General features: G+C 40.7%; 1 protein-coding gene and 1 long non-coding RNA gene across 2 annotated transcripts in view; one reads left to right on the top strand and one right to left on the bottom strand.

The window, feature by feature from the left end:
* Positions 1 to 13,680, bottom strand: part of LOC309802370 — a 105,124-nt gene that overhangs the window by 90,126 nt on the left and 1,318 nt on the right. The window lies entirely within an intron of this gene.
* The window catches only part of ANP32A (acidic nuclear phosphoprotein 32 family member A), a 38,188-nt gene continuing 36,836 nt past the window's right edge, over positions 12,329 to 13,680 (top strand). The window contains exon 1 of the mRNA XM_082617876.1: positions 12,329 to 12,511. Within this exon, the coding sequence (XP_082474002.1) occupies positions 12,458 to 12,511 (54 nt within the window). The 5' untranslated portion in view covers positions 12,329 to 12,457. The remainder of the gene's footprint in view (positions 12,512 to 13,680) is intronic.

Below are 13,680 nucleotides of genomic sequence, written 5' to 3'. Positions count from 1 at the left end.
CCTCCAATTTCTTTAACATACTAAGCATAGTTATTTTGAAGTTTTTAAGTGACAACTTTAATATATGAATCATCTCTGGGTCTGCTTCTTTTACTACTTTATTTCATGATGATTTGGTTGTTTTTTAATTTTTCCTCTGCATGTCCAGTGGTTGGTTGTGTGTTTGTGTGTGTGTGTGTGTGTGTGTGTGTGTGTGTGTATCCACTGGTACAGTGGTTAATACAGTGAAGAGGCTCTGAGTTTGAATCTTGTTCTGGCAACAAGTGTCTATTTAAATCTAGTCCTTACTCCTATTGGTAACACTGCTAGTTCATGGTCCTTAACCCTAGGATGTGGTCTTTCTGGGGTCTCCATTAATGTGTTAAGTATTTGTGAAGGTTTATACATTCTACATTACGCTGGACCTAACCTCTCATGTCTCCCCATATTGTGAAACCTCTGAAATCTCTGTTCAGCACTCAACCTCCCAGAAATTGTCCTCTGCTAGGTCTCCTGGAGTCTTGCCCTGCTCATTCACATCTCAACAATGGGACAAGCACTTGAGGGAAATTTTTATGCAGTTTTGGAGGCCTTCTTCTCTGCAGCTCCCTTCTCTAAGGCACCTTCCTCTTCAAACCCAGCTGGGTTAGCAGGTCTGAACTTTGATCTCTGTTTCCTCTGCCCAGAGACACTCCTATTCTCTGCTTGGGCTGTATATCCCTATACTGGGATGAACATGAAGCTGACCTCATGTGCTTCCCTTTTCTGCCTTGGTTGCTGTCCAGTGCCTTCGATCATTGTTTTACACAATTTATCTAGCTTTTCTTATTGTTTACAGCAGGAAGGTGAGTCCAATGTCAGGTACTCAATCACAACCAGAGCTGGAAATTAAGAGATTCATTTTTTTAAAAGGAATGAATTTAAGGACCCATTATGTTTTTCTTATCTCTAGCTGTAGAGAAAGGCTAAGCATAAAGATCCTCTTACCAAATGCTCCCACTCAAATTTAAATTCCAAATCGAAAGTCCTATGTTTTTACAGAGTTCTGTCCTTTATTTTCATGCCTCCCTTAAAACAATTAAGAGCTTAATAAAATATACTCATTCTAATCTTTGCTAAATTTTCTATTCATATAATTGGAGTGAAACTAAAGCATTTGCATATTGATTTTCATATTTATAGAGCATTACAGACAAAAAGTTAGATTTCTTAGCTCAAAGATGAGACACAGTAGTATAAGTGCTCAGATTTCCTTAGTTTTAGGTATAGAACATGATGCTTTGATATATGTATATATTGCAAAATGATTACCACAATAAGGTTAGCTAACATCCATCACCACAAATAGTTTTTTTTTCCTGTTATGAGAACTTTTAAGACCTACTCGCTTAGCAACTTTCAAATGTACAATAGAGTATTATCAACTTTAGTCACCATGCTGTACATTACATCCCCAGAACTTATTTATCTTATAACTGGAAGTTTGTACCTTTTAACTACCTTTACCCATTTTCCCCTCCCCCATCCCCCACCTATGGCAACATCAATCTGTTCTCTGTACCTATGAGTTCAGTTTTTTAAGATTCCACATATAAGTGAGATCATAAAGTATTTGTATTTCTCTGACTTCTCATTTAGGATAATGTCCTCAAGGTCGATCCATGTTGTTGCAAATGGCAGAATTTCCTTCTTTTTTTATATCTCACATTTTCTTTATTCATTCGTCCATCAATGCATACTTAGGTTGTTTCCATATCTTGGCTATTGTAAATAATGCTGCAGTGAACATGAAGGTGCAGATATCTTCTCCAGATAGTGATTTTTTTTCCTTCAGCTGTATACCCAGAAGTGGAATTGCTGGATCATATGATAGTTCTATTTTTAATCTTTTAAGGAAACTCCATACTGTTTTCCATAGTGGGTACACCAATGTACATCCCCACCAGCAGTGCACAAGGGATCCCTCTTCTCCAAATCCTTGACAACACCTGTTATCTCTTGTATTTCTGATAAAAGACATTCTAACAGGTGTGAAGTGATAGGTCATTGAGGTTTTGATTTGCATTTCCCTGATGATTAGTGATGTTGAGCACCTTTTCAGGCACCTGTTGGCCATTTGTATGTCTTCTTTGGGAAAAATGTCTGTTCAGTTCCTCTATCCATTTTTTAATTGGGTTCTTTTTGTTGTTGTTGTTGTTGTTGTGGAGTTGTTTATATATTTTGAATATTAACCTCTTATCAGATACACGATTTGCAATTTTCTCCCATTCTATAGGTTGCTTTTTCCTTTTGTTGATAGTTTCCTTTGCTGTGCAGCTTTTTAATTTGATGTAGTCTCAACTGTTTACTTTTAATTTTGTTGCCTTCACTTTTTATATCATATTCAAAAATCACTGCCAAGACCAATGTCAAGGAGTTTACCCCCTATGTTTTCTTCTAGAAATTTTATGGTTTCAGATCTTTGAGCTTTGTTGTCTTGCCTTTTGATGAATATAAAACCCAAAGGAATAAATATTGTGTACCTTCACTAAAACTGGCATAGACACAAAATTAGAGTTAAGGAGCTCTGTAATTCCCATCTCTCCGACAAGTTGTCTTTTAAGACGATTCAATCCCTGGTAGGAGCCTAAAATAAAAGACAATTCCTGAGTAGGAGTCTAAAATAAAATTTTTATAGTAGACAAGCTTCTGTGTTATGGTCATAGAAACATGAACTTATTTTTGTTTCCCTCATGTTGGAAAGAATAAAGAAGTTACTTAGCAATCCCTGTTTCCCCAATACCCTATTGCTATTTATGTGACATTGAAGATCAAAGTTATTTAAATGTTTCAAAGGAACTATTTTCCCCCCCATTTCCCCACTGGTAACTATAAGCATGTTTTCTGTGTCTGTGAGTCTGTTTCTGTTTTGTAAATAACTTCACTTGTATCATTTTTTTAAGATTCCACATATAAGTGATATCATATGATATTTGTCTTTCTCTGTCTTACTTCACTTAGTATGATAATCTCTAGGTCCATCCATGTTGCTGCAAATGGCATTATTTCATTCTTTTTTATGGCTGAGTAGTATTCCATTGTATATATGTACCACATCTTCTTTATCCATTCATCTGTTGGTGGACATTTAGGCTGCTTCCATGTCTTGGCTATTGTAAATAGTGCCTCAATGAACATTGGAGTGCATATGTATCTTTCCAAATTATGGTTTTCTGTGGATATATGCCCAGGAGTGGGATTGCTGGACAAAGGAACTTTTAAAAGTAGAGTGCCCACTATGCTCATAGCATTTATTTAGTGTATATATATATATATATATATATATATATATATATATATATATACACACACACACACATGTGTATACATTTTATATATATATATATATATATAATGCGGGGGTAACAAAAATGTGTCAAACATTATTCTTACCTTCGAGAATTTATTGTGGGAGGGGTAAATAAACATAGTACATGGAAGTAAGTGGTCCCTTGATACCCTTTACAGCGTTATGAAAGTTCAAGGAGAGGAAAGATCTTATTTGTTTAGGTGGATCATAAAAGGTTTCATGATGCAGTGCCATCAAAATTGATCTTAAATTTTGGGTAGAATTTTGACTGATGAGGATAAAAAGGAAAGGGTATATAAGCTGGGAGAATCACATCAAAGATAGAAAAGAAGGGAATAGCAGATGGCCTGATTTGTCTGGAAATTAGAGATAATAATGGAAAGGTAGTGTGGGGTCTTCTATTTGGGAGATTAAATGCCAGTTTGTTGAGGGGTAGGCCACCTGGAACCAAAGAGGCTACTGTTGATCAAAGGAGCACCGTGACTGGAGCTCAGAAATATTCATCTAGTTATGAGAGGATATCAGGACCTCAGGACCAATGCTGGTCCACCGAAGAGTTTCTAACTACCTGAGTAGAAAATCTTGGAGAATGTCATGATTTGCATAAAATTTAATTTATTTAAGGTAAAAGGCTTTCCTATATTCTGAAATGAGCCCTCTCTACCTTACTATTTTAAAAATAGTCTATAGAAAATATATGATAAATGCCCATGTTTATTGCAGCATTATTTACAATAGACAAGACATAGAAACAAACTAATTGTCAATGGATGAATGGATAAATAAAACGTGATATATATAGGATATATATAAATGTGATATATATTTTTATATGAATGTTATTCAGCCATAAAAACATTTTTTTAAATAATGTTCTTATTTGGCCAAATTAAAAGTTTGCAATCATATATTGGTCCCTAAAACACTTTTTTTTTTTTTTTTGCAATGTTATTGGCCAGAAAACTAGAAGCCTGGGAGCTACTGTTACATAGGGTCAATTAGAGCTGGTTGAGTACTCTTGGATAGAGTGGAGAAAGTGTGCTGAAGGAGGAAAGATATTTGGGAAATAAAACTTAGAAGATGAAGCAAGCATTTGGCTATGTGAGTCAACAGAGGACAATTCGAAGGGTGCCCTTGATAAAAACAGGAGAGTGGGGAGCATGATGGTATTTTGGTAGAGGTAGAGTAGGCAGAGGTTGACAGGGAAGATCATTTTCGTTGTGGAAATGTTCTGCGGATGTTCCTGTAGGAAACTGTTGAAAAATGTCCCTTGGGCAACTGAAATCAGTCTGGAGTTTGGGAGGGAGGTTCATTTATTGTTGAGAAAAGATACTTATTTTATACCTACTATGACAAGCACTAAATTTGGGAGGAAAGGATATATTTGCATGTCATTTATATAGACTCCCTTACAATGATCTTTTCATTAAGTACTTGTTACTTAATACAGTCATCCCTCGGTATCAGTGGGGGATTGGTTCCAAGACCCACTGTGGATACCAAAATCTGTGGATGCTCAAGGCCCATAGTCAGCCCTCTGTAACTTTCAGTCTGCATCCATTGATTCAACCAACGTGGTATTGTATTCTACTGTATTTATTTCTTTGAATCCACATACTAGTGGACCCGCAGAGTTCAAACCCACGTTGTTCAAGAGTCAACAGTATAACTCTTTTATTTCTGTTTAATGGTGCTTTAGAACCTCTAATTCAAAGATATATTGCAAATACAATGATAAATATTTAAAATTTACAACTGATCTACAAAATCATAAATGAATCAAAAACTAAGACTGAAAAAAGTTTTATTAGTGTATTGGTTAGCCTAGGCTGCAGTAACAAATAAACAAACATGTAAGGGTACAGTATCTAAAAGTTTCTATCTTGGTCACACTCTGTCTCGTGATGAGCAAGTGAATACGTTGGTAGAACAGCTCTCCATAGAGGCCCAGGCAGATGGGGGTTCCACCTTCATGAACAACACATGGCATCTAAGGTCACTCTGTCACTTCCATCTCAGTCAGCATGCATTCAAGATTTCAGCCCTCCAAGTGGCAAACATTACTTCTACTCACACTCCCCTGGCTAGAACTCAGTCATATGGCCCAATTTAATGACAAGGGCAGCTGGAAAGCATAGTCAAGCTCTGTGTCTGGGAAGAAGAGGAAACGGATTTTGTCGAATAATCAGCTGTCTGCCACGGTTTGTATTAAATCGTCTGAGAAAGAGTTAAATTTTAATAAGTAAAACACTTGATCACGAAGAGCATTTTGTATGTCAATGAACAGAATCTTGAGCACTGCACCTCTGAAGAGAAGTTACTGCCATTTATAAGGAACTTCTATTCATGTAACAGTTAAACCATGCTTTAATAGTTGTAAAAATGAAACAGCTGAATTCCTATAATGTTGTGCAGAGTCCTTGCAAGGGTATCATTTGCTTTTTCCAGCTGAAAAGCAGTCTAAGCTAAGTGACCTGAAATGATGGGGGGCAAGAGGCAAAAGGACAGCATCCCAAGATTAATGTTTTCTATAAGCAGATCCTTTCCGACCTTCCTTTTTGTTCCCAGGAATATGAACCTCTTTGATGTGTTTGTGGTTTTTGCATTTCTTTCACCATCAGCATTTTTTCTTCAAAATTGTCCTTAAAGTGCCTGCATCCTATTCTGAACCCTTAGTCTATGACCACTTGCCTACTTCCAATAAATTTTTACTACATATCTCATACCCCTCAGCTTAGTTCTGCACCTGAGCCTGAAAATACGCTCACAGCAGCAGATAGAAACCCATCAGTCGTAATATATCACTACTCAAGATCTTATACCACAAGATATCCAGAGATCTTTGCATTTATTCATGACAAATGACTTGTAGGTCATTCTCATCTTTAGCATAACCCTTAGGACTAAATTCCTTGTAATGTAAAATCAATTATCTCTACTGGGCATCCTTCTTCTCAAAGTCTTAAAGTTACTACCAGCTCGGATTTGTTAAGTATTTCATTGACATCAACAGTAGTACATTGTTTCTTCTGGCCTAGGGTCTGGAGAGGGAAGCATTTGAAAGGAAATCAAAGAGTTCAGATATTAGCTCTGTTTTAGGTTGATCCTAGATAGGTGATGCAGTCTTGTCTTAGTATGTTTGGGTTCCTACAACAAAATACCACAGGTTGGGTGGTTTACAAATTAAAAGAAACATTTATTTCTCACAGTTCTGGAGGCTGGGAGTCCGAGGTCAGGTGCCAGCACGGTTGGGTGAAGGCTGTCTTCCAGGTTGTAGATTTCTCACTGTGTCCTCACATGGCAGAAAGGCTAGGGAGCTCTGTGGGGCCTCTTTAATAAGGGCACAAATCTCAATCATGAGGGATAAAGATTTAGTCACCTCCTGAAGGAGAAGGCCCCACCTCCTAAACCCAACACTTTGGGGATTAGGATTTCAACACATGAACTGTAGGGGGAGGTACACAAACATTCAGACTATAGCAAGTCTCTTCCTTGTAAACAGCAGTGAGCAGGGGAGGAGCTCAGACAAGGCTCATTTGGATCATTAGGAAACCTTCAGAGTATGGTTTAATCAGAACACTTTAGTGGATTTTGCTTTTGGTCACCTAGCATCAGAATACTCTTTGGGCAGAATCCTAAAATAGATGGGAGGCAGGGTCACACACCCCACTGTAGGAGCAAAAGGGGTCAGATAATCTTTTCCCCTGACAGCTGGAGCATCTGCAAATATTCCTGCCAAGGAAGGGCTCTGAAGCTTGAGAGAGTGACACAAAAATGAAGGCTCCTGAAAGATCATTCGCGGCAATGGAGGGGTGCAGAGTCCACAGCCTAGAGCTGACTTCCAAGGTATGGGGGTCTTCTGTAGACTATACCTGGAGTACCATCTTGGCTGCTCCAGGCTGCCCAGCTTCCCACTTCCTGTTCTTCTCCTGTACCTTGTTCTTTGGTTTGTGACAGCCTTATAAGAAATTGCCTACTGCTTGTATCAGTCAGGGAAAGTTTCCATTGTCTGCAACTAAGAAATCCTACTAGCACAAACATTCCCCAAATCTGTTATACCTGTATTTTCCATTAAAATAACTTTTTCTTATTGCAAAAATTATTTATCAGCTGAAAAACTTAGAAAATATAGACAAAAACAAAAAACAGTGTAACCTCATCACCCACAGAGAAACTTTGTAAAACAAAATTTTAACATTTTCTGGTGCATACTCTCCTAGACTTTTTTCCTGGGTATATATATATATATATTCTTTGTTTCTTTCTTTAGCTATTATAAAAAGTGCTACCACATTGTGATCAACGTGCTCGCTATTTACCTGCTATTCTGCCTCATCTATAGCTTTGCTTCTGCTCATGAACGTGAATATAGACATGAGTTGGTCCAGCCTAGTGAAAAGTATTTGTCACCCTTACTCAAGTTGCCTTTGAATAAACATACGTAGAAGTGATATAATTCTCTTATACAATAAGGCATACTAAATGATTTCAGAGGACAGTGTTCCTTTGCTGGGTAAGAGTCCTCATATGACTCACTTGGTCAAGTGCATTGGGTGTAATTTTTATATTCAAGTTGCTAGAATTCAGAATTTTCAGAGGAAGTTCAGGTTATAGGTATACTCTCCTGAGGACCTAATATTTCCACTAGAAATAATTTTTAAATTACTAATTTCTCAGAATGCATTAAATTCATCTCTAAGAATTGTAGTATTCATCTCTAAGAAGAATTACATATAACTAATTATATGTACAAATAATAACTGCCATGACAAAGTAGGTAATCTGAGAGGACAGTTTTACCAGGCATGCTTAAACTTTATAAACACTAGTTGCAGATAGTAAATATATTAAAAGCTCTTAGAAAATCTGTTCTCTACCTCTTCCATCTTAATAGACTTTAGTACTCTTTTCTTCATAGAGGTAAACTTCAACCCCAGATAGATTAAAATGAATTAGTAGATTCTAAATTAATTGCATTTCTATTTTTTCAACCTAGGTTGTCCTCAGTCAGTCTTATTCTATGGCTCCTCATCCCACTATTTGTCTTTAAGGCATCTATTTTTTTTCCTTTATAGCCATAATTACTACTAAAAATAAGAGATTATAGCTATGGTTTTCTTCCTGGTGAGTGGTATACAAACTTTCCTCTTATTGCTACCCCCAAATTACCCTTAATAAATATATTTAAGAGACAGACTCACAAAATTTCTAGTGAGTTTCTAACAAGTGTGTAGATGATAGGTATTTTTCTATCTATAAGCTATCTTTAAGCTGCTTTTATGATTTTTACTATTAATTTAAAAAATCACATATAATGACTATTTTCATTATATATTTCATAATGACATTGCTTTTTCTCCATGATCAATGCATTGATAAGGTAACTATTCAATAATTTGAAAGATAAAATCATCCAATGCTTTATTAAGCAAAAGAATTAAGAATGGTTAACTTTTTAAATCCTGGACCTCAACATGCCTTTGCTATTCAAATCAAAATGCAGTAGTCTTCACATTCGTTACTACGAATTTCAAAAGAACAATCTACATTTTTAAAAAACAAGAGGAAAAAAAAGAATAATCTACATTTCTAAAAGCTATTTATATAGAAAGACAAAAGAGAACATAATTAAGCTGGAGTCTTTCCATATCATTGTCTTTTGGGGTCCAGGCAGCAGAACCATGATGTAGGTGAAAAAGTACCATGGCCAGGTTCCAGTGTATGTGATTCAAGCTGAAGAACAAAAAGCTGAACTTGTGAATACATTAACTTGACTCATAAAAGGATGCTAACCAGAGGGTCTCCATCTTTAGAGACCAAACAAGGGCAAATAAGTTAAAATGGCAGCAACATCAATGCGGGTTATTTATAAAACAGTGTTTTCCAAAATGTGTCAAGAAGCTAAGGACACCCATTGCTCATACCTTTAAAGAATAAGATGGGCTGCTCATTTGTTTGGAATGCTTGAAGGAAAATATTCTGTAAGGCAGGAAGATATCTCTCCTTACTTGAAGGCCATCTTTCTCCCTAGGGGCTCAAACCTTTGAACTGTATCTCATTTATTCTTCTCAGTGTGAACCAAATCCAGTTCTGCAAGTTACAGACTCTACATCTTTCATAACCTAACTCCCATTGTAGACTCTCTCAGGAGTTAGGAACTCATCCTCTTCCCACTCCACCTCAAAATTCAGCCCATATTCCTTGATATGGGGCTTCTTTTCTTACTATATGTCTGATATTCAGAGACATTCAAGGGCATTTATTTCCTATAATATGCAATTAAGTGCAATTTAAGAAACAACTCTGTAAAATAGGGACTGTAAGGGCAGTGTTTGTTGTTTGTTTGGATGTTTGGTTAAGTAGCCTGGGGCAAATGGCTCAGCTTTGGCTGAGCTATATTCCTATTTCCTTTTGATAATAACAAAAATCAAAATCACTAAAATTTTCTGAGAAATAAACTACAAAGAAATCTATTTGTGAGAGTGAGAGAAAAATCTCTTCTTTCAAAGTATGTTGGAAAGATGGGAAGTTAAGTATTCAATTGGCTAAATACACTTTTTGGATATTTCAGCTTCTGTAATGATTGACATCCAGTGAAGCCTTCTTTCAATTTTCTAAAACGTACAAAAGCTGTTATCTAAAAACAACCGTTAAGTTTAATATTTTGAGTAGTAATCAAGTCATGACTTTTTCCATTCTAATTTGTTCCTGTACATTTTCTAACGGGGGGGGGGGTTTGGGCTTCCAAGTCATCCTCTCCAGTCTTTGTACGATAAAATGAGCTATTTGCTTCCCTTTAGCAGAGCTGGATGGGGGCTATCTCTGCATTTGATTGGTTGGCTTTTAAAGGATTACTTCTCTGGAAAGGTACCGTGCCATATCACATTGCTAGCGGCGTGGACTTAGTTGTGGTTAAAATTTTAAATTGAAGATGAGCATTTACCACCAGAGAGAACATAAACTTCAGGACTCCTGTGCTATATAGATTCTAGCCATCATATTGGCTAAATGTTTGATGAAGAGCTCTGTTTTGAAACAACCTTAAATACCATATCCAGAAATAACAGCTGACTCTGGTAGAGAGGAAATTTGGGGTCCCTGTATGTTTTATAACGAAGCCAATTTTAAAAAGAATAAATTCCAGCTACACAAATTGACCTCAGTAAGATTAACAAAACTGAGGAAGACTGATGTCAGCTAAGGCAACAAGTCAAATAAATTACCCCATACTATTTATACACAGATGAAATAAAACAATAGCTTTCTATTTTTATTTTTCACTTCACAGCTACTCAAAGAGTATACATGATCACTTTTCCAATTCCACTTAATATTTTGTCTGAAAGAAGAATTTACTGAGTAAAATGCTTAGTTGCAGGATTTCACATTTGCAATCCATCGGGTTACAATATTAAAGTTACTACAGTTTCTTCCCCAGTGTAAGCATTCTGTATGTGCCTTTTATTTACATTCTGTCACTTTTTATTTCCTCCTAAACTTTGTATGCTCAAGAATGAAACTGTATTGGTGTTATGTAACAATATTTCAAACTTACCACATACATATTGGTTTATCTCTCCCTTGAACCCATGTCCCTGAAAAATAAACACAATGTATGCAAAAGAACTACCTTGGAGTGCATGAAGAAGAGTGTAGACGTGTAGAAATAAAAGAATCGAAAAACAGTTGTGTGGAGGTGTATCTGTCCTGTTGACAACAATCCCCATGATTTGTTAACAGACATAGGCAGCCAACGTAGTACACAACACTGTCCTAGAACTGGACATAAGACGTTGTTAACCAAGTGGGAATTAAGGCTTTAAGGTCTCTTACAACTCATGTGATTCAAAAAACCGAAAGCAAGCAAACCGTAAAACTTGCAGAAAGTGCTCCAAATAGAGCCTCTTTGGCAGCCCAGATTGAACCAAATGACTCAGGTGGACAACTAAAATAAACTGTGCGCCGTTTTCTTTCACTAGGTCTATAAAGCCCATAAATTATGTTCGGTCCAGAAAACCAGGAGTTACTAGCACCCTCCCTTTCCATTTTTTAAAATATTCAATATATTCAGCATCAATTCTTAGTCCATGGTCTTCACTCATTTATTGATTAAACAAAACCCCGGGTGCCTCTTGGTGATCACTCCTATCCAGCTGACATGCAAACTGAAATGCCTCACCATGGAGAGGGTCGAGACCGCAAGGCAAGTCATCCAGAAGTGGACACATCTTGCTATTTATTTACTTATGTATTCAAGGGGCTGCGATGGCCACGGCTGGACTACGACGAGGCGGGAGGCGAAGGGGCGCGCGGGCTGTGAGCCGCAGCCCGGGGGTGGGAACCCAAAGAGGAGATGGGGAGCAGCAGCCACGCTCCACTAGCTCTGCCCGCTGGACCCAGAAAATGACCAGCCCCTCCCCCCACCGCTCCCTTGACCCCTCCCCTCTTTCCAGGCCTTTCATCCGCCCGCCCGCCGGGCAGTCCGCGGCCCCCAGACCTCTCGCCGTCTGCCTCTTTCCACAACCCGGTCGTGCGGCGCGGTCAGGCCCGGGGCAACCCCACGAAGCCCATGGCCCGGCGAGGACCCCGACCCCCTGCCCCTCCGGCCGCGCCCCTCCCTTTCGTATAACGCACCTGCAGCCCCGCCCCCGGCCAAACGCTGAGGCGGCGGCGGGCTGGCGAGGCCGGGCGGCTCGGCCCTCCAGGCACAGTCACCTTCCCTTCCCCCTACATTCCGCCCACCCCCCTTGCTCAGCCGCCGAGCTGCCGCCGCGCTCCTCAGCCGCCCCGAAATCTAAAGGGGTCCGTCTCCGGCACCACAACCAAATGGCTGAGCCTCCCTGGCCGGCTGCGCAGCCCGCCCATTGGTCCCTTCCCCCCCGCCTCCGCCACCATTCGCTGTTGCCCGGAGACCCTCGGCGGCGATTGGCTATGCCTGTTGCCACTCTTCCCGGCTGCCAGTCCCGCCTCCACGGTGATCAGGTTAGTGTGCGCCGCGGGTGCTGGGGGCTCGAGAACCGAGCGGAGCTGGTTGAGCCTTCAAAGTCCTAAAACGCGCGGCCGTGGGTTCGGGGTTTATTGATTGAATTCCGCCGGCGCGGGAGCCTCTGCAGAGAGAGAGCGCGAGAGATGGACATGGACAAACGGATTCATTTAGAGCTGCGGAACAGGACGCCCTCTGATGTGAGCATTTGCCAAAAATATCTCTGTCGGTCCATTCTCCTACTTTGTGTGTGTGTGTGTGTGTGTGTGCGTTGGGGGGAGGCACTTTTTTTTGAGGGGGCGCCCGGGAGATGTGGGTTTGGGGGTCGGACTGCAAATGAATTGCAAGGTTGGGGGGTTGCAGTGCCATCCGAGCATGTTCCGGCTGCCGCCGCCGCTGCCCTTGGTGTGTGACTACCTGTGCGTGTGCTCCCGCGTGTGCGAGTGTGGGTGCGAGAGTGTGCACCCATCGGGGGCCAGCGGGCGCACGCGTTTGGGTCGGAGAGAATGAGGCAAAATAACCCTCTGAGCTCGCTGCTCCCGTGACTCCGTCTGAGGGAAAGATTAACAAGAGAGGAGGAGGAGAGGGGCTGCCTCCTGGATTTAACAACAAAAAAAGGGGGTTTTATATTTTATAAATGAATCCCCCCTTCCGCCCCCCTCCCGCGCCTTCCCCCTCCCTTTCTCTCTCGCTCGCTCGCTCGCTCGCTCGCACACACACAATAAGTTTTGGGCTTCGCGAGTCCGGTTTAGTTTCTGATAAATGTGGGCCGAGGCCCCTGGGGAGAGCGCGTGGGGAGGGGGCTGCAGAGGAGTTGGGAATGGCTCGAGTTTAAAGTGCGTCTTCATTTCTTTGCAGTGATGAGGCGAGAGACGGGGGAGCCATATTTGTAACTTTGTAGTGTTCGTGAACGCGCCCTTTCTCTCCCTCCCTCCCTTTCTCTGCCTCCCTTCCTCTCCTCCTCTTTCTCCCTCACTCTTTCCACCCCACCTTCGGGCCAGATGCTGATGTTTCTTCCTTTCCTTCCGAAGGGAGGATAAATTGGAAGACGGGGGGAGGGATTTTCGAACGTGCAAAGGCACAGATAATCCCCGCGCCTCCCCACCTCGCGCGATCGCTACTGCAAGTTACCCAAAGGCTACGTCCCGGTCCCCCCTCGCCCCTGCTCCTTCCGGCCTCCCTAAGATGCTAGCCTTTGAGCCCTGGCGCCCCCCGGCCCCGACCCCCGGACCGTCTTTCTCTAGGGTGGGCTCCTTGGCAGCCATTCGGCGCCCAGTTAATAAATGGGCCCGGGAAACTTTGTCAGGACGCGAGCTGCCCAGAGCTGGTGCCTGTGGTGGGTATTGGCTGGGTCCAGATTTATGCGGGC

Source organism: Mesoplodon mirus, assembly GCF_964341445.2.
Source record: "Mesoplodon mirus genome assembly, chromosome: 4".
Lineage (NCBI taxonomy): Eukaryota > Metazoa > Chordata > Mammalia > Artiodactyla > Ziphiidae > Mesoplodon > Mesoplodon mirus.
This window is presented reverse-complemented; position numbering and strand designations above follow the sequence as displayed.